Source organism: Heterocephalus glaber, unplaced genomic scaffold (assembly GCF_053883595.1).
Source record: "Heterocephalus glaber isolate CG9 unplaced genomic scaffold, H.glaber_assembly_v1.0 deba00001472, whole genome shotgun sequence".
NCBI classification, from domain to species: Eukaryota; Metazoa; Chordata; class Mammalia; order Rodentia; family Bathyergidae; genus Heterocephalus; species Heterocephalus glaber.
Window position 1 is genome coordinate 90,510,850 of NW_028258315.1, and position 21,573 is coordinate 90,532,422.

The 21,573-nt window shown below is 42.7% G+C and overlaps 1 protein-coding gene across 13 annotated transcripts in view; it reads right to left on the reverse strand.

Moving 5' to 3' along the window:
- Cacna2d3 (calcium voltage-gated channel auxiliary subunit alpha2delta 3) overlaps nt 1-21,573 on the reverse strand; it is a 1,090,211-nt gene that overhangs the window by 861,621 nt on the left and 207,017 nt on the right. For 2 of the 13 annotated variants that reach the window (XM_087181515.1, XM_087181513.1), the window contains exon 1: nt 601-743. The exons of the other annotated variants lie outside the window; for them this stretch is intronic. In XM_087181515.1, coding sequence (XP_087037641.1) covers nt 601-719 — 119 coding nt within the window. In that variant the 5' untranslated portion in view covers nt 720-743. Of the gene's footprint in view, nt 1-600; nt 744-21,573 lie in introns of those variants that run through there. 13 annotated transcript variants of the gene reach the window in all.

The window sequence follows — 21,573 nt, forward strand, 5'->3', positions numbered from 1 at the left end:
CAGGCGATACAACAGTAGGGAAAGGGGGGGAAAAGCTAGAAAATGCGCGTTGGTAGAAACTGCCAGCGCCAAACTGCAGAGCGCAACGCGGGAGGGGTCCGAGGTGGGTCACGGAGTTCAGATGCGCAAAGTGTCCCGGGCTCTCCAAAAAGCCTGCCAGTTTCACGCGAACAACTGCCCCGCGGACTTGAACCCCCGAAATGCTTGCCGCCGGGGAAATACCAGTCGGAAGAAATCCACCCATCCCCCTCCCCAAAAGGGAGCGGGCGGCCAGGTGGCGAAGGGGTGATTGCGTGGCCCGCGGAAGTTGGAGTCGGTAAACAGGCTCCAAACTTGGCGCCGTCACTTGCGGAGAGCCTCACGGGTCGCCCTCGCCAGCCGCGGGAAGGGGCGAGGGGCTCCCGGCCTCGCCGGGAGCAGGTGCGCGAACGAGGCCGGCGCCCGCAGCAGGTCCGGCGCCCGCAGCAGGTCCAGCGCCCGCAGCAGGTCCAGCGCCCGCAGCAGGTCCAGCGCGGCCGCACCTGCAGGCGCCCAAACTTGGGGACGGCGGGTGGCGGCGGCGGCGGCGGGGTCCCCTCCCGGGCGGCGCGGCGAACTTACACGGAGAGCGGGATCTGCTGCTCCGCGAGCACCACGGCCCCCAGCGCGGCGTAGAGGAGCGCGGCGGCCAGGAGCGGGGCCCCCCGGGACGCGCGGCGCGGCGAGCCCGGCCCTGCCATGCTGGGCTCCGCGAGCGCCGGCGGCGACTGGAGCGGCCGCGAGAGTGCGCGGGGCGGCGGCGGGCGAGCGCGCCGGGCTGTGCGGTGCTGTGCTGTGCTGTGCTGTGCCGTGCCGGGCTCCGCGCCGCGCCCCGCCTGCCTCGCGCGCCGGGCTCACTCGGGGAGCAGAAAAGGGAGCGGCGGGGAGGCGGGCGCAGCGGGCGGGCGGGAGGGGCGGGGAGGGAGGGAGGCGCGCCCCGCCCCGGTGGCCCGGGGCGTCCGGCGGGAGGGCAGGGGAGGGGAGGGAGGCGCGTGGGTCGCCAACTCCCTGTCCTCGGCCGCCGCGGTCGCGCCCCGCCCGCCCCGCGCCCACTGCGGCCGACGAGTTCTTTACAACTCCGCAGTCCGTCGCCGCGGGCGCGACGCTCCGGCCGGCCCCGCGCTTTCCCAGGCCCGGCGAGGGAGGGAGGCCCGGGTCGGGGCCCACACTTCGCCACCTCGAGGCTGGGGCGGGGGTCGCGGGCGGTGGAGCGCGGAGGCGGCACGACCCCAGCCCCGCCGCGGTTGCCCCTGGCGACCGGCAGAGTCCGGGCCGGGGCCGGCGCGAGGTGAGGACGAGCTGGGGGTTCAGGGCTCCGCCCAGGGCCCCCGCTCGGGGCCGCCCCGGGGTTCCCGACCCGGCCGGGCTTCCGATCAGCGTCGCGCTCGCCAGCGAGGCCCGGGGTCCGCGCTGTGGTGGCCTGAGGCGGGGAGGGGAGCAGGCGCGGCCCGGGCCCATCCCGACCCCCTGGCCGGGTGGGGGGGGGTCCTCACCCGGGCCGCGCCGCCAGCCCCGACCCCAGGCCCCAGGCGGCCGGGCGGGGCCGAGGCCACTCGCGCCCGCAGAGCGGAGCCGGGATGGGGGAAGTCGGGGAAAGCCCGGGAACCCGCGTCCCCCAGCCTCTCCCCGCCTCCCCCACCCCAGCCGGCGCCCCGCTTTCGGGGCCCCAAGTCCCTGCACGAGGTCCGGGGTGCGACTGGGAACTTTGTGGAGCCCTCGGCGGGCTGACGGCAAGGACTGCCCGAGTGAGGCTGAGTCATCCTCTCCCGGAGAGGCGCCGCTCCGGTGACCCCGAGCCGCGCGCCCGCCCTGGACCCCCCGGCTTTCTGCGGCAGGGATTGGCGCTCACCACCCCCCGCCCTCGGCCTCTGCACCCTGAGGTCGCAGGGAAGTGAGTGAGGCTGGGCTGCCGCTCCCGCTGCGGACGGAAAGTTACCCTAGCAGAGACTGGGACTGATTCCAGACTTGGCTGTCAGAGTGAAGGACCCCCAGGGGCCATCGGTGCTTTTCGGGGTGCGGCTGACCCCGGGCTCCCGCGGGCTTTGACGAGCCCCGCTCCCACCCAAGGCAGCGGCACGGGGAACGGGCCCACCCGGACAGCGCCAGGTGCGCCCCGCCCACGGGCCGGCCGTGTGCAGGGTCTCCGCGGAGGACCAACCGGCCGCAGGGATTCTCCGCTCCCGCGCACACCTCCCGCTGGCGCTTCCCGCCGCGAGCCCAGCTCAGCCTGACCCCAGGCATGTGGTCGGATGGCTTTGATGCTCAAATTGGGGGCTGGGAGAAAATTAATTTTTCTATCAGAACGCAAGAGCCTTATTCCTAAATAAACGCGTGAGTGAATGGAAGAGTGAGTGCGTGCGTGCATGCCTTCCCCTCTGGTGTCTGGTCACAGCCCTCCACGTGAATGTGGAGCCCTTGCTTATACATCCGGTCAGTCACGCCAGGCACCTTCTGCGTGATGGGCACAGTGGGAGTGCTGGGCAGCCAGAGGTGAACTAATCAGGCTACAGGCCCTCTTTCGTACTCTGGGAGGGAGAGACGCTGTACTCCGAAGCCATATGACAAACGCATAATTGTGTACACTGACAAGGCATCGACAGTAATCATATGAAGAAGAGTACCTGTGACACCGTCACTGCTGTTATGCGTATTAAATGCTGGGGAAATTGGAGCACAGCGAAACAATACAGCTTAGCCCATTTAAACAACCGCCTGACTGCTGGGCGACAGTGAGGCCACCGGATGCCAAGGTCATGATGACATTGAAGGGTGCAGTCATTGTGCCCTGCCATCCTGACACAGGTGAACTGAAGAGCAGGGAGAGAGAAAGAGCCAGCGCCCAAGCGGCTCAGCTCCAGGACAGTAGCACTGGAGCATTTATAACAGACATTACAGAACATTACGCACGTTACACTTAAGATGGATCCCACCAAATGTTTCCTATTGTCTCAAAAATTAAAATATTTAAGCTATCCTAATAAATTCAGAGCGCAAAGGGTTGCAAAGATTTGGGGTTCTACCACTTACATACTCTATCATTCTTCCCAGAATGACAAAAATCAGTGCAGAAAGGGATCTCTACAGTATGAGGTCCCATACTCTTATTTAAGGACAATTAGGCCCAGAAAGATTTAGGCACCTGGCAAAAGGCACACAACTGCTCAAGTTTACCTGCCTCTGGACCAGGGGGGTTTTGCAGCTACAGCCAGGAGCACTTTCCAGTAGACCAAATGCATCACCTGGGCACTGCATCCTGCTTGGCGTTTTCACCCAGAAGCACATATCTGAACACCCAGCTCTCATCTGAAACACTGAATCCAGCCAAAAGAAATCCACCCAGCTAAGGTGGTTGCATTTTGTCCCACAGAAGCCAGCTGCTGGTGGAGTGTAACAGAAGTGAAAGATTGTGAGACACCCGTGAATGCTTTAGAAAGTTCACCTGGTCCCTGTGATCCCCGGAGCAACAGTTTGGGAGCAGAGCATAGTCCCAGGGGCGTTTTGCACAGTCAGAACTATGCTGTGTAATGGTAACTTGGGGTTGTACTGGCATTGAGTGGGCAGGAGGCAGAACAGTCAACACCAGGAAAATGTCCCATTGGACATTCAAGTATGGGGACAACACACCTATGAGCACCTGAACCCAGAATTTAAATCTATCTATGTTTTTGCATGATTTTAATGAACACTGAGTTTTCCCGGAATGCAACTACTATGTAAATCAAGGGAAGGTTGTCTTCTGCTTTTTTCAGGTCCTTACCAAGAGGTTTTGTCTGTTTGTTTTTATGGTGTGTAGGTGGAGTTGTTGGTTTTGTTCTTCCCGTTTTGGACAATAACTCCCCGAACGGTTTCAGGTCCTGAACCATCAGTCTATCTAGGGCATCTGCATTTGGGAGCTGCTGTTCACAGTGGGCCCACAGGTGTAAGCATCAAATGACTTCACTACATCTTGCAATTAATCTTGCAGCAGCATTTCACGTAATGAAATACCTTTTATTACAAGATAGTTTTATTTCTCTTTAATATTATCAGATAAAGCATCATACTGATCTTTTTAAAAATTCCGACTTAGACTAGGTTATATTGTGAATTTCTTATCAAAAGAGTGAGGGGACTGAAGAATCTAAACAGTACAAATTCTGTTCTAGGTTTAGGAACACAGTTAAAAGGCTGCTGTGATTCCTGGAGATACAAACTGTTTCACCCTGAAGTACCAAAACAGCAAATGCTTTAACCTGGGATCCAGCAATTCCTCTTCTGGGAATTCATCTTAGTTACCAAATGATGTACAGTGGTGCCTCAGTGCATGAACGCTTTTGTTTTCGAACAATTTGGTTCCCAAACAGAAGCATTTGGCACAATTTGGGTTTTGTTTATGAGCTCTGCATCAGGTGACAAACACAACTGCAGCCGTCTTTCCCGCATGAACATGAACGTGCCATCTCTTCCAGAATTGTGGGATGCATTATTAAGTTGGTGAACCAAGGCACCACTGTACATACATGCAGTTATTCGTTGCCACGTTCTCACCAAGAGCAGAAGACCGGAAGCAACCCAGACCTGGCCGTCAGTACCTGACTGGTTAAAGAGACCACAGTGATGTGCCCCCGGCCATCTCTGTGAGCAGATACTGTCTGTGCCAAGGAGAGTATTGTGACAACAGAAGTGTTCTGCTTCCCGGACGGGGTTAGCTATGTCTGAAATGTGGCCCCAGGAAAATGTGTGGACCCGAAGGCAGTGTCTGACTCACTGTGCCAAAGCTCCTTGCAAGAAATTGGTATTAAGGCAACTTCAGCTAAATTTAACCAGGGGAGATAATCCCTTCAAGTTTGTTGAGTCTCCCACCGACCTGAAGGAAGAGGGCCCCTAGGTCCCCAGGACAGGATAAGACTAAGTGGCCACAGAGGCGGCTCGTACCAGTTACGAGCTCTCGTTTGGGAGACGCTCTGACTCTGGGAAGGCTGTGCTGGGCAGCACCACAGGCCCATCCCGCAGGAAGGCTCTGGAAGGGTCAGCCGGCTATGGGGATTCTGGCATGGCGGGTAGAGCAACCTGGTCTGCCCTTCTGACTCAAGGTAAGGACTCCCAGGGCTCTGTGCTCCTCCAGCCTACCCTGCCCATCCTAGCACCATACCCCAGCACTGGATGGGGCACACTATGACCCTCTGACCTCCATTTGAATAAAGTAGTTGCGTGTGTGTGTGTGTGTGTGTGTGTGTGTGTGTGTGTGTATGTGTGTGTGTTGACCAAAACACTGCAGGTTTTTGTCTGCAAAAGACGATCTGTCCTGGAGTAGAACAGGCCTAGCATTCACTGAGAAGATCCCATGAAACCAACTTCTGCTCACCACCTAGGTCTGTACAGAACAGCAGCCAGACACACTTGCCCACGCAGGGAGGCAGCTCCTCAGCAACCTCCCCCTTGGTCAAGAGAAGAAAGCTTGTGTGAAATGAGGAGCCCTTAAATGAACAGTTGAGACATAGGCTGATGCTGCTATTCTGGTTCTGTTCACATTCAGCACATCAGGCCACATGGAGGAAAAGAAGGAACTGTTCCTGCATAACGGGCCTTCTAATTGTCTGCATCTCAAGCTGCCTATTCTTTGGAGGGCAGATTGCCTTCCGGAGGTGAGTGATGCAAGGAAATGCCTTTCCAGGATCGGAGCGATTTCTTCAGAAAGATTTTAAGAAATTCCAAGGTTTCCAAGTGTCCATTAAATGGGAATTTGTTAACCACAGTTATCATATAACCATTGAAAAGGAAATGTAACTTCTGTGTACTGATGCACTCATATGGCAAGCTGTCCATGGTGAAAGTGTTCAATGGAAAAAGATCACAGGTTGTGGACCCATTTTTTACTGTACTAAAAGCATGGATATGGGTATAAGTCCAAGTCTAGGTAAGGATATCTTGCTATGTAGCTGCTGAGTTGGTGAACATGGACCAAACGCAGAAGTCAGGCCGAACAGTGAATCCTGGTCACCTCCATAAAACAGGAATGAGAGCTCCAAGTGAAAGCTTGACTTTTTACTTTCAACACTTTGGAGTATTTGAATTTTTATGAAAAGCACATAGACTGGAAGATGATATGTCTAGGGATATTAACACGCAAAGCTTCCAAACGACACAGATGTCCCCACAGTAACAAGTGGTTTGTGTGCAATTGCCTGTTTCCAGGAGCATGGTGTGCTAAGAAAGAAAAACCATCAGTGCTGGTCGATGGGCAGAGGAGAGAGGCTTCCTCTCAGGGATGGGATGCCATCCTGTCGGGAGGTGCTGGTGATGTCTTTGCCACTGAGAAGCACAGCCCCTGCAGCAGGCTCAGCCCCAGCAGCGTGGCCGGACGGTACCTGCTGAGTGCCTGTGACGTATGCATTGCAAACCCTCCACTTCACTGTATTCGCTGATAGCAACAATTTTTAAAATCTGGTTCAATACCTCAAATATCTATTACACATTAAAACATGTTTAATGGCTGTTTTGGGAGCATGAGATATTTAAACTCCAAGAAGATCAATAATCAAAAAAGTAAATTATTTCTCTGCTATGTTACTTTTGTGATAAACAAATATAATATTCTAAATTTTGCATGAAATAACCAAATTTCAACTATATATCTATATCTATATCTATATCTATATATATTTCAAATATATATGGAGAACCTCCATTAAAGTCAGTTTCGGGGTTATCCATCCTCAACTTCTTACCTCAGAGCTTCCCTGATGCCATCGAGCACCCTTTCACATGTATTTGATAAGCTACACTTTTTTTTCCGGTACCAGGAATCGAACTCAGGACCTTGCGCTTGTGAGGCAGGCGCCGCACCACTGAGCTAAATCCCTGGCCCTGACAGATACACTTTGGAAGATAAACTGCAGTTCATAGATGATCTACTTAATCACATACCTTCTAAAAGCAAATAGAACTTTCAATGAGATTAGCCACTGTGTTAAAGTATTCATTGTTAATCATTTTCCATCTCTCAGCATAGAGCGGAGCTGGCAGTCAGAACTGAGCATAACTTCTTGTGGAGAAAAGAGGAACTCTAAACTCATCTCCTTCAGAGCACTTAGGGTCTGTTCCCTCAGCCCTTGTGATCATGACTTTGCATCTACACACTTTCTGCTGCATTAGTGGGTGAGGAGTGGACCCCTTCTATAGTAGCCTCCTTATTTAAACATTCTAAGTGGTCAAATATTCATAGCCAGTTTTCTATAGCTCTTTAATAATCATATCTTTATGGAACAATGTATAAAGTTAAGGAGTATTGGCCTTAGTCCAACTTATCTGAAGAATTAAAATTTCTCTCAAAAACTTGCTCTGTATTACATGAATTGATATGGCAATGTTGCAAATCCTTGGCAAATCCTAATTCTAAAAATTCATCTTAGAAAAATATTAATGAGAACAAAAATATTTTGCTGTATGAACACTTATAATATCATCTATAATACAAAAAGAAACAACTGCCTAAAAATGTGATATTTGTTAAATTAATCGTGCTTGATCCATGTAATATTATGCTGCTATTAAAAATGATGTCGATGGTACCTTAACTACCAAAAAGCCAATTCATTAATGTATTTATATAATAATAACCCAATGTTTTAAACGTCATTATCAATGAATGCATATAAACAACAAAATCTCTCAAACATGTTTATCACCACACAACTTGCTATATTTTTCTTTCTTTTTTATTCAACCATTTCACTTAAATTATTGAAGCATTGCTTGAGTATAATTTTAAATAGAGTTCAACCAGTACACAAAGTAAAAGAAGAGATGAGAGATCTCCTTTCTCTCCAAAGGAAATGACTGTTAATAATTTGTTTCTAGAAATGGAAAGATATCCCTTGTACCTGGGTAGGTAGAACAAATATAGTGAAAATGGCCATACTTCCAAAACTACTATATAGATTTAATGCAATGCCAATTGAAATTCCAACAATATACTTCACAGAACTAGAGAAAACAATCTAAAAATTCATTTGGAATCAGAAGAAACCTAGAATAGCAAAAGCAAGTCTACACAACAGACACATGGCTGGGCATATCACAATCCCTAACTTGAAACTATACTACAAAGCTACTGTGATAAAAACAGCATGGTACTGGCAAAGAAACAGACCCAAGGATCAGTGGAATAGATTAGAAGATGTAGAAACAACTCCAGACACACTCAGCCACCTCATCTTTGACAAAGGAGCCAACCACCCTCACTGGAGGAAAGATAGCCTCTTTAATAAATGGTGCTGGAAAAACTGGATTTCAACCTGCCAAAGATTAAAACTAGACCCATACCTATCACCATGCACTAAACTAAGATCAAAGTGGATTAAAGATCTAAATATTAAGACAGAAACACTAAACTTGCTGGAAGATAAGTTAGGTAGAACTCTTGAAGACATTGGCATAGAAAAAGACTTCATGGACAAAACCTCAGTAGCACGGGAACTAGCACAAAGAATCAACAACTGGGATCTCATCTTATTAAAAAGCTTCTGCACTGCAAGAGAAACCACCAACAGAGCTAACAGACAACCTACAATGTGGGAAAAAATGTTTAGCAGCTGTAACTCAGACAAAGGGCTACTATCGAGAATATATAAAGAATTGAAAATAATCAGACCCCCCAAATTCAAAGACCCAATTCAAAAATGGGCATCTGAAATGAACAGACATTTCTCAGACAAAGAAGTAAAAGCAGCAAATAAACATATGAAAAAGTGTTCAACATCACTGGTCATTCAAGAGATGCAGATGGAAACAACACTGAGATTCCACCTCACTCCAGAAAGAATGGCTGCTATCAAGAAATCAACCAAAAACAAATGCTGGTGGGGAGTAGGGAGAAAGGGACCCTTTTCCATTGTTGGTGGGAGTGCAGACTGGTGCAACCACTGTGGAAATCAGCATGGAGATACCTCAAAGAACTAGGACTAGAGGTCCCATTTGACCCAGCTATTCCCCTGCTGGGGATCTTCCCCAAAGAATTAAAAGAATCATACCACAGTGATATATGCGCACCCATGTTCATAGCAGCACAGTTTGTAATAGCAAAAGCTTGGAAACAGCCCAAGTGCCCATCAACTAGAGACTGGATAAAGAAAATGTGGGGTTTTTTTTATAAAATGGAGTACTACTCAGCCATAAAGAATGAGAAACTAGAGACATTTATTGCTAAATGGATGCCATACTCTTAAGTGAAATAAACAGGACACACATGTGTAAATACTGAATAGTTTCTCTGGTGTGAGAAACTGAAAGTGTAAATAAGGATTAAAATGAATAATAGATAATCTGAAATAGGAAAAGGTCCAAAGGGGTAGGGATGGTGGGAGGGGAAGGGGAAAGGGAAGAAGGGAAGGAAAAATTATGAGAAAAAAAAATGGAAACGAAATCTATGTAAATAGGGAAGGGTGGAGGGGGTGAAGGGTGCACAGATAATGGGGAAAAAATAAGAACCAAGATGCATCATGTACAGGTACAAGCACCCAATGATAAATGTAAATGTATTGTATACCTAAAATGTACCAATAAAAAAATTTTTAAAAATTTTGTTTCTAGGGTTTTTTTGTGATTTGTCATTGTAACTTTAATTAATACATTTGCCCTTCTGTGTTTTTACCATTTAGTCATCAGTGTAGACACTTTATTCCTTTCCCATGGGCAATGGTGGTGTGGAGAGAGTCGCTGCCCGGACAGAGACTACCTCCCAGGGGGTTACGAGCTTTGTTCCTCTGTGCTGCAGCAGCCCATAACCCTGGACTTCACCACAGGCGAGAGGACTTTCAGATTCCTGTATTTACCCTCCCTTCAACACTCTATTTCAAATATGAATGTGTGCCAAAAACATTTATATTATTGCGGTTTATGATGTTTAGATTTTATTTTACCTTACTTTATAAATTAATCCTCCAAGCTTCATCTACAGATTCCCAATAAAAACTGAGCCCCGCACTCCTGGTGGTAAACTGGCGGGTACTCATTGTGCGACATCAGACTCTGCCACGATGTGGAGGCTGACTGCACTCACAGAGAAGACACTGGTGTGAGCAAGACCCCTTCCATTCAGCCTGTTTTTCCCTTCTCGCAAAAATCTTTCAAAAGCCGCAACAATGTTTAAAAGTGCACACATTCCATTTTCATCAAAACATGAAGGCAGATAGTCTGCGGGCTACAAAATATCAGGAAAGGCTGCCAGAGGAGCAGGGGACGCAGAAGCTGCAGCAAGAGTGGCCGGGTGGAAGGACAGAGCGCTGAAGGACTCCAGAAATCACAGCCACCGGGAAGTTGGGCCTTTCCCTGAAGTAGATCCTCTCCCTAGCCTTCAGATCTGTGAAGTAGATCCTCTCCCTAGCCTTCAGATCTGTGAAGTAGATCCTCTGCCTATCCTTCAGATCCCTGAAGTAGATCCTCTACCTCTTGGGCAACAGTGGACATGGGACTGGAGTTGCATGAAATTGGAGGCAGAAGCCCTTCGGGATTCAGGGTGCTTCCTTGAAGCAAAGAAGATGGTGTTTCCCAAGAAATCACACAGCACAATTAAATTTAATAGCCTGGCATTATGAGAGCAGAAAAAGAGAAAGTCTGTGGGTTATGAAGACAGCTGGAAGCAAGGCTGGCTCAGCTCGGGCCCTGCTCCTCCTTCCCTGTGTACACACTTGGAGCTCCTGCATGTACTGACCTGGGAAATCAAGCAGTTCAATGATGACAAGAGGGAAGAAGAGGAAGGCAGAGAAGGAGGAGGAGGAGGAGGAGGAGCAGGAGAAGAGGGCAGAAAAGGGAAGATAAGAAGGGTGATGGGAGAAGGGAGCTAAAGAGAGAGAGAGAAGGAGGAGAAGAGACAGGAAAAGAAGGAGGAAGTGGATGCAGGGGGAGACACCAACGAGGAAAAGCACTGTAGCATCAATACGGAGACTTTATTCCTAAAATCCTAAAAAGAACAGTAACATTTACCAAAAAACAACCCCCAAAAGATATTTTTGTACAAAGCAGGTAAAAACTGTAACAATTTATTCAACTTTCAAAGTCTAAGAAGCAATCACCCTAGTGATGGAAGGTCACAGCATAGAAATGCAAGAATTCGAAGAAGAGCTGATGAGACAGGCTTACAGGATTCTAGAAAGAATTAGAAGAAAAGGATGAACTACAGAAAAATAAAGATAAAACTATAAGCAACTTAAGAAACTGCAGAAAGCCAAGTAAGGAACATAGAAAATAGAAATTATAAAAGCAAACAAAATAAAGTGGAAATAGAGTTAAAATATTAACTAGACTATGAGATACTGGTAACAGGCCAAAGTGATTCAAAATCATGCGTGATTCCATGGTTTCTTCGAAGAATAAGATCAAGACAATGACAATGACAAACATTTAAAGATATGATTGCAAAAAAAACTATGGAAATATGCCAATTGAATATACCTATAAAAAAGGCATAGTGCACATTTACGAAAAGCTATCCTGAATTGGAAAAGAAACTGAGTTTTAAAGATAAAATACCCTATGATGGACAAGCAAAAAAAAAAAACCCCGAGCCGCTCACAGAGGGCCACAGGTATCTCCACCATGACATTGAGGACCAAGTGATAATGGAGCGATTCCTACAGGCTTCCCGAGGAGCAAAGTGTGGCGAGTGTCATACCCAGCCAGGCTGACTTTCTCATGGAAAGGGTTAGTTTAGGCCGAGACCGCCCCCCTACACCCTCCTGTGTTGGAAGGTGACTGTTATGGGGAGACTGCAGCTGACTTGGTGTTAGGAGGTGGGGCCTAGAAGGAAGAGGTGGGCTGCTGGGGACTGTGAAGTGGAAGGGTGCACATCCCCCTGGAACAGCCTCCTTCTCTCCCTGCCTCCTGGCCGCCATGACTTGAGCAGCTTTTCCTCCACCAGCTCCATCCACCGTGCCCTGTCTGCCTCAGAGCCAGCCGACAGCGGACTGAAACCCCTGAAACACACGGGCCAAAATAAATCTCCCCTCCTTTAAACTGTGGATATCCGGTATGTCTCCGTGGTGAAAAAGTGACTACAGTAGGGGGATATACAAATCGGAGTGAGCAAAGAACAGCTCAAGGAATGCTCTATACATGAACAAAAGCCAGCAAAACAGATTTCAGATAAACAAGAGATACCAGGAGAAACACTGACAAAAACTACAGGTAAATGTTGGCTAATTCAACTGTAGAACTAAAACTAAACAAATGTCAATAATAACAAGGCAAGAGAATACAAATATTATTTTTCAGGGCAGTGTAGAAGTAAGGTACCTGGAATATGGAAAAGCAAAGGGGAAAGAAGGTTGGAGCAAGAGAAGTTGTTGACTGTCACATCTGAAGTAGATAAACGTTTGAAGTCAGGTGTGGCAGCACATATCTGTCATCCCAATACGGGGGAGGCTGAGGCAGGAGAGATCCTAAATTCAAATCCCACTTGGACAACTTATCAATACTCTGTCTCAAAATAAAAATAAAAAAGGTTGAGGAGGTAACCCAGCAGTAGAGGGCCCCTCGGTTCAATCCGTAATACTGCACACACACACACACACACACACACACACACACACACACACACACACAAAACTGATAACATTTAAAAGTAATAAATCTTAAAATATAGGCATATGTGGGGCCAGAGATTTAGCTCAGTGGTTCTGGTGCCTGCCTTACAAATGCAAGGTCCCGAGTTCAATCCCCGGTACCAAAACAAAAATATAGGCGTATGTAGCAGTAAAACTAAATACTAGCCAAGGATGGGGTGGCGCATGCCTATGATCCCACCATTTGGGAAGCTGAAGCAGGAGAATCACCATGAGTTCAAGGCCAGCCTGGGCTATATTGTATGTTCAAGGCCAGCTTGAACTACATAGCAAGACCCTGTCTCAAAACAAAACAAAACACCCTGAACACTACCAAAAGATACACTGCATAAATTCAAGTGCGGGGTAGAGAAAGGGAAGAAAAGAAGGAATGTGATTTTCATTACTGCTCATCATATCTAATTAAATAGATATTACTCAAAAAAAATGAAGGATTAAGCATTGTACAAGTAAAAAGTAACTATAAGAACACAAATGAAAGATTCCTAAATAGCAAAAGAATTTTATAGAAGAAGCAATGTATATGCCATTACTAAGAGATTTATTTCAAAAAAGCATCACATAATTTCACATAAACAAAAATGATTAGTTTTTTGATGGGTTTAATTTTCCTTTTTAAAAAGAATTTCAAATTGGATAACAAAAAGTAAAACCTAATTCCAGATTCTTTTGCAAGGGGCATACTTTAAACAAAATCACTCTTATGGTTTAGACCTAAAATGTCCCCTGAATTCCTCATGTGTGGGAAAAGTGACTGGATCTTCAATCTCCACTCAACGGTGGATCAGTTCTTCCATGAGTTCAGAACGGAGTGTGCTGCGGGCAGGAGAGACGTGGTGGGAGAGGCCACTGGGGTGTACCCCGGAAGGGCCCATCTCCCTCGCCAGCTCCTCCCTTGCGGCTCCCCTTCCTGGCTGCCCTGATGTAGGCAGCTTTTCTCCACCAGACCTTTTTACGCCGTCGGTCCAGCCTTGGAACCAGCCTACTGTGGACTCAAACCGCGAGCCAAAATAAAGTCTCCTCCTTCAGGGTGTGGGTGTCCGGTGTTGTGTCCTAGTGATGAGAAAGGGGCCAAGACAGTCATTTAAAGAGGTAATTAAGGAAAATAAAAGAGGAAAGGAGGAATCCAAATAAAGGCAGACAAAATGGAAATAGAAATTGTAATTTTAAATATCAAATAAGATAAAGTTATTGCCAAAAAACATTTGTAAGGGCAAGGAAACATATTATATGGATCTAAAATGGTGATGTTTACAATAAAAATATATTTATAAATACTTACGTATCAAATACCAAAAAACCAGACATAAAACAAAGATTGGGGCAAGTGGAAATACACTGTTATGGGAGGGGCTAACGCATTACGATAGATCTAGCAGACCAGAAATACAGAAGTTCTACATGATGCACCTCACGAGGTAGAGCTGTTGATGTATTTTTAATACTCTATCTCTAAGTGGAGAACATACCTTCACTTCAAACCCTCGTATAACATTCATAGAAATTTAATATTAAGAAAACTCCGAGAAGGCTTAAAAAGATAATACCATGAACAATATTCTCTGATCATAGTATAAAACAGAAATCTAAAACATAAGAGGCTCCTCTGCCTGAAAAATATAGAACTTGCTAGTAACTCTTCAGTAAAATAAGAAATGCATACATTAAATTGCATGGTTTCTAGGAAATGACAGTACTTTAAAAACTAAATAAAAGGCTATGGGATGCACTAATCCAGCACTGAGCATAAAATTCAGACCTTCAAATGTTTATTTCAATAAATATGATAAAATGATAAGCAATGAACATACATCTCATGCAAAATTTTAGAAAAACAACATGAAAATCTGAATGAGGAACTAAGTAAACTCAAGAGCAGAAATTAATGACTAAAACTATTATTTAAGAATTACAAGGGAGGGCCGGGGATTTAGCTCAGTGGTTCTGCTGCCTGCCTCGCAAGCACAAGGACCCAAGTTCAATCCCCGATACCAAAAAAAAAAAAAAAAAAAGAATTACAAGGGAAGCAAGTATGCATGTTCATACAAAACCACATTAAATAAAACAAAACAAATACTACAAGCCAAGATCACTTATGAATGATGATGCAAATCCCCAAATTATACACTAACAAATAAAATCCAGCAACACATTAAAAATAAGTCATCATCAACTAGGATTAGAAGTCCCATTTGACCCAGCTATTCTTATGCTGGGTATTTTCCCCAAAGAATTAAAAGAATCATACCACAGTGATATATGTGCACCCATGTTCATAGCAGTACAATTTTTAATAGTTAAGACTTGGAAACAGCCCAATTGCCCATCCACTGGAGACTGGATAAAGAAGATGTGGTTTTTTTCATAAAATGGAGTATTACTCAGCCATAAAGAATGAGAAACTAGAGACATTTACAGCTAAATGGATGCATACTGAGCCCATACTCTTGAGTGAAATAAATAGGACACACGTGTACATACCGAATAGTTTCTCTGGTGTGAAAAACTAAAAGTTTAAATAAGGATCAAAATGTATAATTGACATTGTGAAATAGGAAGAAAACATCTAAAGGAGTAGGGGACATGGGAGGGGTAGGGGAAAGGAAAGAAGGGAAAAGAAAAAATATGAGAAAAGGAAAAACATGGAAACAAAGTCTTTGTAAATAGGGAAGGGAAGAGGGAGTGAAGGGAAGGCAGGGGAATGGGGAAAAAATAAGAACCAGGATACATCATGTACAGGTACAAGATCTCAGTGATGAATGTAACTGTATTGTATATCTAAAATGTACCAATAAACTTAATGAAAAAAAGTCATCATAACCAAGTAAAGTTTATTTGAAAAATTCAATAATGATTCATTAATAGATCCTTTAATATAACAATCACAATAATATTAATGGATTAGCAAAAAAATAAGATAATCTCCTTAATTACTGAAAAGACATTTGCCAAAATTCAGTAGCTATTTTTGATTTTAGAATATAAATAATAGAACATTCAAAGAAAAATTTCTTAACAAAGTAATATTTAACTCAGCCTGAAATGCTTAATAAGGAGACACCAGGAACATTCCAATAAAGACAGAAATACCAACTACCTCCTCATGCTTTAGCAGTTTACTCAATGTGTTAGTCAATGTAATTTAATAGCAGAAGGAAAGAGAAAATTCAACCCTTCAAAATGGGAGGACAAAAGTAAAATTATCATCATTTGCAGATAATCCAATTGTGCACCTGCAAAATCATGGAGAATTAACTAAAAAATTAATGTGAGAATAAAAAAGATACTGGGGTACCCAATTAAAACATAGAAATTAATAGCTCTAATATATATAAACATATACAACAACTAGTTAGAAGATGCAATGAAAAAATGTCCCCACATACTATAGTGAAAAGAAGGATAAAATACCTGGAAACAAATTAAACAGTAGTTTAAAAACTTAAAAGAAGTTTTAAAAATACCACTAATGGACAGAAAGAAGCCGTTGAAGTCAAAGAAAGATATAACATTCTTTTGGATCGTATACAAATATCAGTTATCTCTGAATTAATTTACATATTTAATGTGATTTAATAAAACACAGATTATTTTAGAATACTCAACTCTGGAGTTCACACAAGGGATCACATGCTATATATAGCAATAAAACATTCCTGAGACAAAATAATCGGAATGTAATAAATGGAGCATACTACCAATATTGGTAAGATATTTATTTTCCCAAAACTGATCAACTTGGCTCATTGAAAATCCCAGAAGATATTTTTATAGAAGTGGGTAAGCTGATTCTTAAATTTATAGGGAAATACAAAGAACATAGAGTAGACAAAATGATCTTGAAAAAGAACAAAATTGGAAGACTTATATGATCTAATTTAATACATATTATAATGCTACAATAATCAAGACAATGTTGTGGTTAAGTGGACTTATATACTTATATGGTCAGTTGATTTTCTTTGAACAAAGGTCTCTAGGTTCAATGCGGAAAGAATTGTCTTTGTACAACTGTATGTCTGAACTGGAAAAAAAAATGGACCTCAACCTTTGCATCACAAAAATTGAAAACATTCCTGTATAAAAATATTACATGCATTATAGATATAAGCCTAAAATCTAAGACTATAACACATCTAGAAAAAGCATAACAGATAAATCATTAACCTATTGTGGGCAAATATTTCTTAGGATATAATAAACACTAATCATAAAGCAAGATACTGATAGTCTAGACCACCAAAATTAACAATATCTACTCTTCTAAAGACACCTTAAACAAATGGAAAGACTACACCTAATAAAAGATTTGTTTCTAGAATATAAAACTCAATATTAGAAAGATACACAATTTGCTAACAAAGAACAGATAACTTCATAAATGAAGATTTATGGAAGACATGAAAAAGCATATGAAAAGATGCTAATCATCAATAATCAAAAGAGAAATACAAATTTAAAATTGCAATGAGCTACCAATACACATTCCCAAAACAGTTAAAATTAGAAAGCTGGATAATACCAAGTGTTGTCTCTCACGTACTACTTCTTCAACTACTGATGCTAACAATAATTTTGGAAAACCCTGGTGAAATGTCTTATACATATAGACTTACTCTATAACCTCAAAATTCCTAGGTATTTACTCAGAAAAATGAAAACACATCAAATCACTCACAAATACTCCTATCTCTAGTTGAAAACAACACTAGTGTCCATTAACAAGTCTTTGGATGAACAAATAATGATTCTTCATGTAATAGAATGCTACTCCACGCTAAAAAATGAACTGCTAATGCTTGCAAAAAGAAACATGAATGAATCCCCAAAACATCATGCTTGAATGAAATAAGCTAAGTACAAGAGTATATTCTGTAATGTTTCCAAAATACATAAAGTTCAAAAGCAAGGAAAAACTCATCTATAGTGACAAATCAGAAAATGGATGGCCATTTGGAGGACTTTGGGTAACTGACTATAAAGGGCACTCTTCTGTAGTGATCTCCAAATTTTGTTGTAGGTGACATTTGCACAGGTGAAAATTACTGCCAAACTTTAAAAAATTGAACATTTAAGCATTTCATCATGGTAAATTATGCCTTAGTTTTTATTTTATTTTATTTTATTTTTTTTGTGGTACCAGGGATCGAACTCAGGACCTTGCGCTTGCGAGGCAGGCACGGTGCCACTGAGCTAAATCCCTGGCCCATTATCCCTTAATTTTTTAAAGAATTAATTATTTCTTTGTACAATAGTGGTGTGCAGCAATAATAATACTGTTTTTAAGAGATTCTGATGATCTACCTTGCTTTGAGATAGTTGCCTTTTTGTATTACTATTTACAACTTTGTGTTTTCATAAATGTGATCAACTGCAATAAAAAAGTTGTGAAGCACTTAAAAATGACAACTGGGAGAGTGAGCAAAATATTTGCCACTCATCCCTCAGGTGAAGGGCTGATCACCTTTCTATACAAGAATTCTTAAAAATTAATTTAAAAAATACAATCAATTTATTTATTGGCCATGGTGGTGCACACCCATAATCCAGGCTACTCTAAGGGCTGCAGTAGGAGGATCACAAGTTCAAGGCTAGCAATTTAGGAGACACTGTCACAAAATTTTAAAAATACAAAAGTGAGGGGAATATAGCTCTGTGCTCTCTGGGTTCAATCCCCAGGACTGGAAAAAAAAAAAATCCAACGAATTGCCAAAGTAAAAACAGCTTTACTTTGAGAGTAAACTGTTTCATTATAAGTGGATTCTGCTCTTGGGTGTAGCCACTTTTTCTGTTTCTGGTTTCATTTTCATGTCTAATGGTGATTTGGAAAAAATGAGAAAAAGGAGGAAGGAGAAAAAAAGTCAGACATATATCTATGTTTTTAAAAAAGTACTAGAGAGAAATATAGCAACATATCAATAATATGGGGTGAAATTATGGGAGATGTTTTCTTCTAATGGATTATCTCTGTTTTCTAGAATGAATGTATATTACTTTGTTCTCATTTACAGGAAATTCTGTAATGCAAATGAGAACTATTTTTGGTGAACTTATTATACTTAAAAGTACTTTAAATAATGTTCATAGAGTTTATTTTATGAGTCAAAGTTTTATTCTTTCAACAGGCAGTGGTTTTATTATTCATTTATCTCCACCCACAGTACATGGATGAATTAAGAAAGCTTCATGAACTTTTTACTTATAAATACTGCATAATTTTATATTCCAGTAGCAGAGAATACTCTTTAAAAACACTTTTATGGACTGGGGATTTAGCTCAGTGGTTCTGCCACCTGCCTCCCAAGCGCAAGGTCCCCAGTTCGATACCTGGTACCCCCAAAAATAAAATAAAAATAAAAACACTTTTACATCTACTTAACTTATATTTGGAGTTTTTTTCTGTAGTTTTCATCAGAGATGGTGCCCATATTGGTTCCTGAAAATAGATGGAGTGAAGAATCTAATGGCTGGGCCGGGGATTTAGCTCAGTGGTTCCGGCGCCTGCCTCGCAAGCGCAAGGACCCAAGTTCGATCCCCGGTACCAAAAAAAAAAAAGGAATCTACTGGCAATTTATTTGTTCTTTTTGTCAAAAAAAGAGAAAACCTTCATATTGTAAAATCCTTCGAACATGCATAAAAATAAAAAAATTGTTCGCTGAACCCTGCATAACCATCACCATAATTAATATTTTGCTATACTTACCCATCTTTTTAAAAAACAAATTAGACATTACTATATTTCATCTCTAAATATTTCAGCATGCATTTCTAAAAAAAAAGGGCATCTTCTCATATAATCACAAAACCAATTTTATACCTAACAGAAGGGATAATAGTGTAATCTCTTAATATTATCTAATACTTTGACCATATTCAAATATATCCCCAAAATGTTATTTGTTCAAATTAGTATCTATACAAGGTCCAAGTAACCATTTTATTCCTAAAATGCAATCTTTTTAAATCTAGAACTATTTCTATCATAATTATCAACATTTCCTCCTTCTCGTCTTCCTCTTTCTCTTCCTCCTGAATGTTTTGACTTAAAGAAGTAGTGTCAACGGTTTCATAAAGTGTTTCTTAGCAATATAAATAATTGAGAACATCACCGAAGTATTCATTGCAAAAAAATCATTAGCAACCCCAAATACAATATCAGTTTCATATTTTAACATCAAAATCATGCAAATTCTGATCACAGATATCAAGGCTATAATGTTGGCATAGGGGGCAGGTAGGAATATTAGAAAAATGCCATAAGTCTAGCAGAAAAAGAGACTGCTCTAGATCTCCTTATTTTAGATGTTAAAGCCCTGATTTTAAGAAAGACATCTTGTCTTTGACTCCTCTCAACCCAGAAGAAACATCATAGTTTCCCCTCTGGTCTGGAGAAACCCAAGCTTAATGTAGCTGGCAGAAAGCATGACTTCTGCTAGCTTTAACATCTTCAAAAGGAGTTAAAATGTGAAAGAATGGCTCTTCTCTTTTCAAGAGGCTCATCTGATCACAGACAACAGAGTTAACTGGAAGTATTTTAAGCTAATGATCTTTACAGCTAGGCAAATCTGGTTGAAGCAACCCATTGGCTTCCAGTTGGTGAGTCTCCTTTCTTAAAGATTCATTTATGTTAGAATGCTCAACCACCAAAAGTGTCTTGTCTTTACATTTCTCTGAGGATTAAGTAGGCAATGAATTTTCTCCCAACTGATTATCTTTAACTCCCTAGGCTGTTACAATGTTGTACATTCCATACTCTTTAATGTTGAACAACAGCAAAAAGAGACAAATATTAAGCATAACGGAAGGGAGATTACTAAGGAGATTTTTAAGATACAACCAAGAATGTCTCCCATGTAGAGAAGGAAGAATTCTTAAATCGTGAAATGTGGCATTGAACATCTGCTGACCTGGTCAGTTGCTGATGGTTTGCTACACTGGTCACTGAGGTCTGGAAATAATGAGGTGAGAAGTCAATTCTACTTTATCCAAACCTAAATCTAAGAGTGGTGGATGGAATATTCCCCGAGGAAAATCAGAGAGCAAGAGGGAGAATACAGAAAAATTAACAGATGAGCATCCACAGAACCAGGGCTAAGTGAAATCAGTGTTCCACATCATAGAGAGGACACTCACGTGCACGGGTGTCCCTTCTTTCTGGTCAATGCTTAAGTCTCTAACACCTTTTAACCAGCCACTTTTCACCCTTCTTCCAATGGCTTCCCAATCTCTCAGGACTCAGTCCACTAGGCAAGCTTGTTACTGCATCTCTTCTCCCACGCAGGAAAATCCCCATCTCCAACTAAATGCATTCTTCTAAAGTCCGAAATGGAATGACTTTAATGGAAGAGTTGTTTTGGGTTCTTATCCCTGGAAACACATCCTTATTCTGCTATTCAGGCTGTGTGTACAGCTTCAGGGGAAGAAAGCATGCATTTCTTTTTTTTTTTCCCATTAAGTTCATTGGTACATTTTTGGTATAAAATACAGTTACATTCATAACTGGAATCTTGTATCATACATGAGTATCTTGGTTCTTATTTTTTTCCCCATTCCCTGCCCTCCCTTCACCCCCTCCACCCTTCCCTATTTGCAAAGACTTTGTTTCCATTTTTTCCTTTTCTCATATTTTTTTCTTTTCCCTTCTTTCCTTTCCCCTTCCCCTCCCACTTCCACTGCTCCTATAGATCTTTTCTTCCTATTTCACAATATCAATTATACATTTTTTAAATTACAATATCAAGATCTAGGAGACATTACCACAGATTTTACAGAAATTAAAAACATATAGAAAGCATATTACAAAAACCTTTTTTGAAATAAATTTGACAACTTCTAAGAAGTACCTTGGAAGACAAATTAATGAAACTGACTCTGGAGGAAACGTAAAATTTGAATAGCACCTATTAAAGAAAGTATATTCCTAGCTTGAAAACCTACCTATATGACAACAACAGGC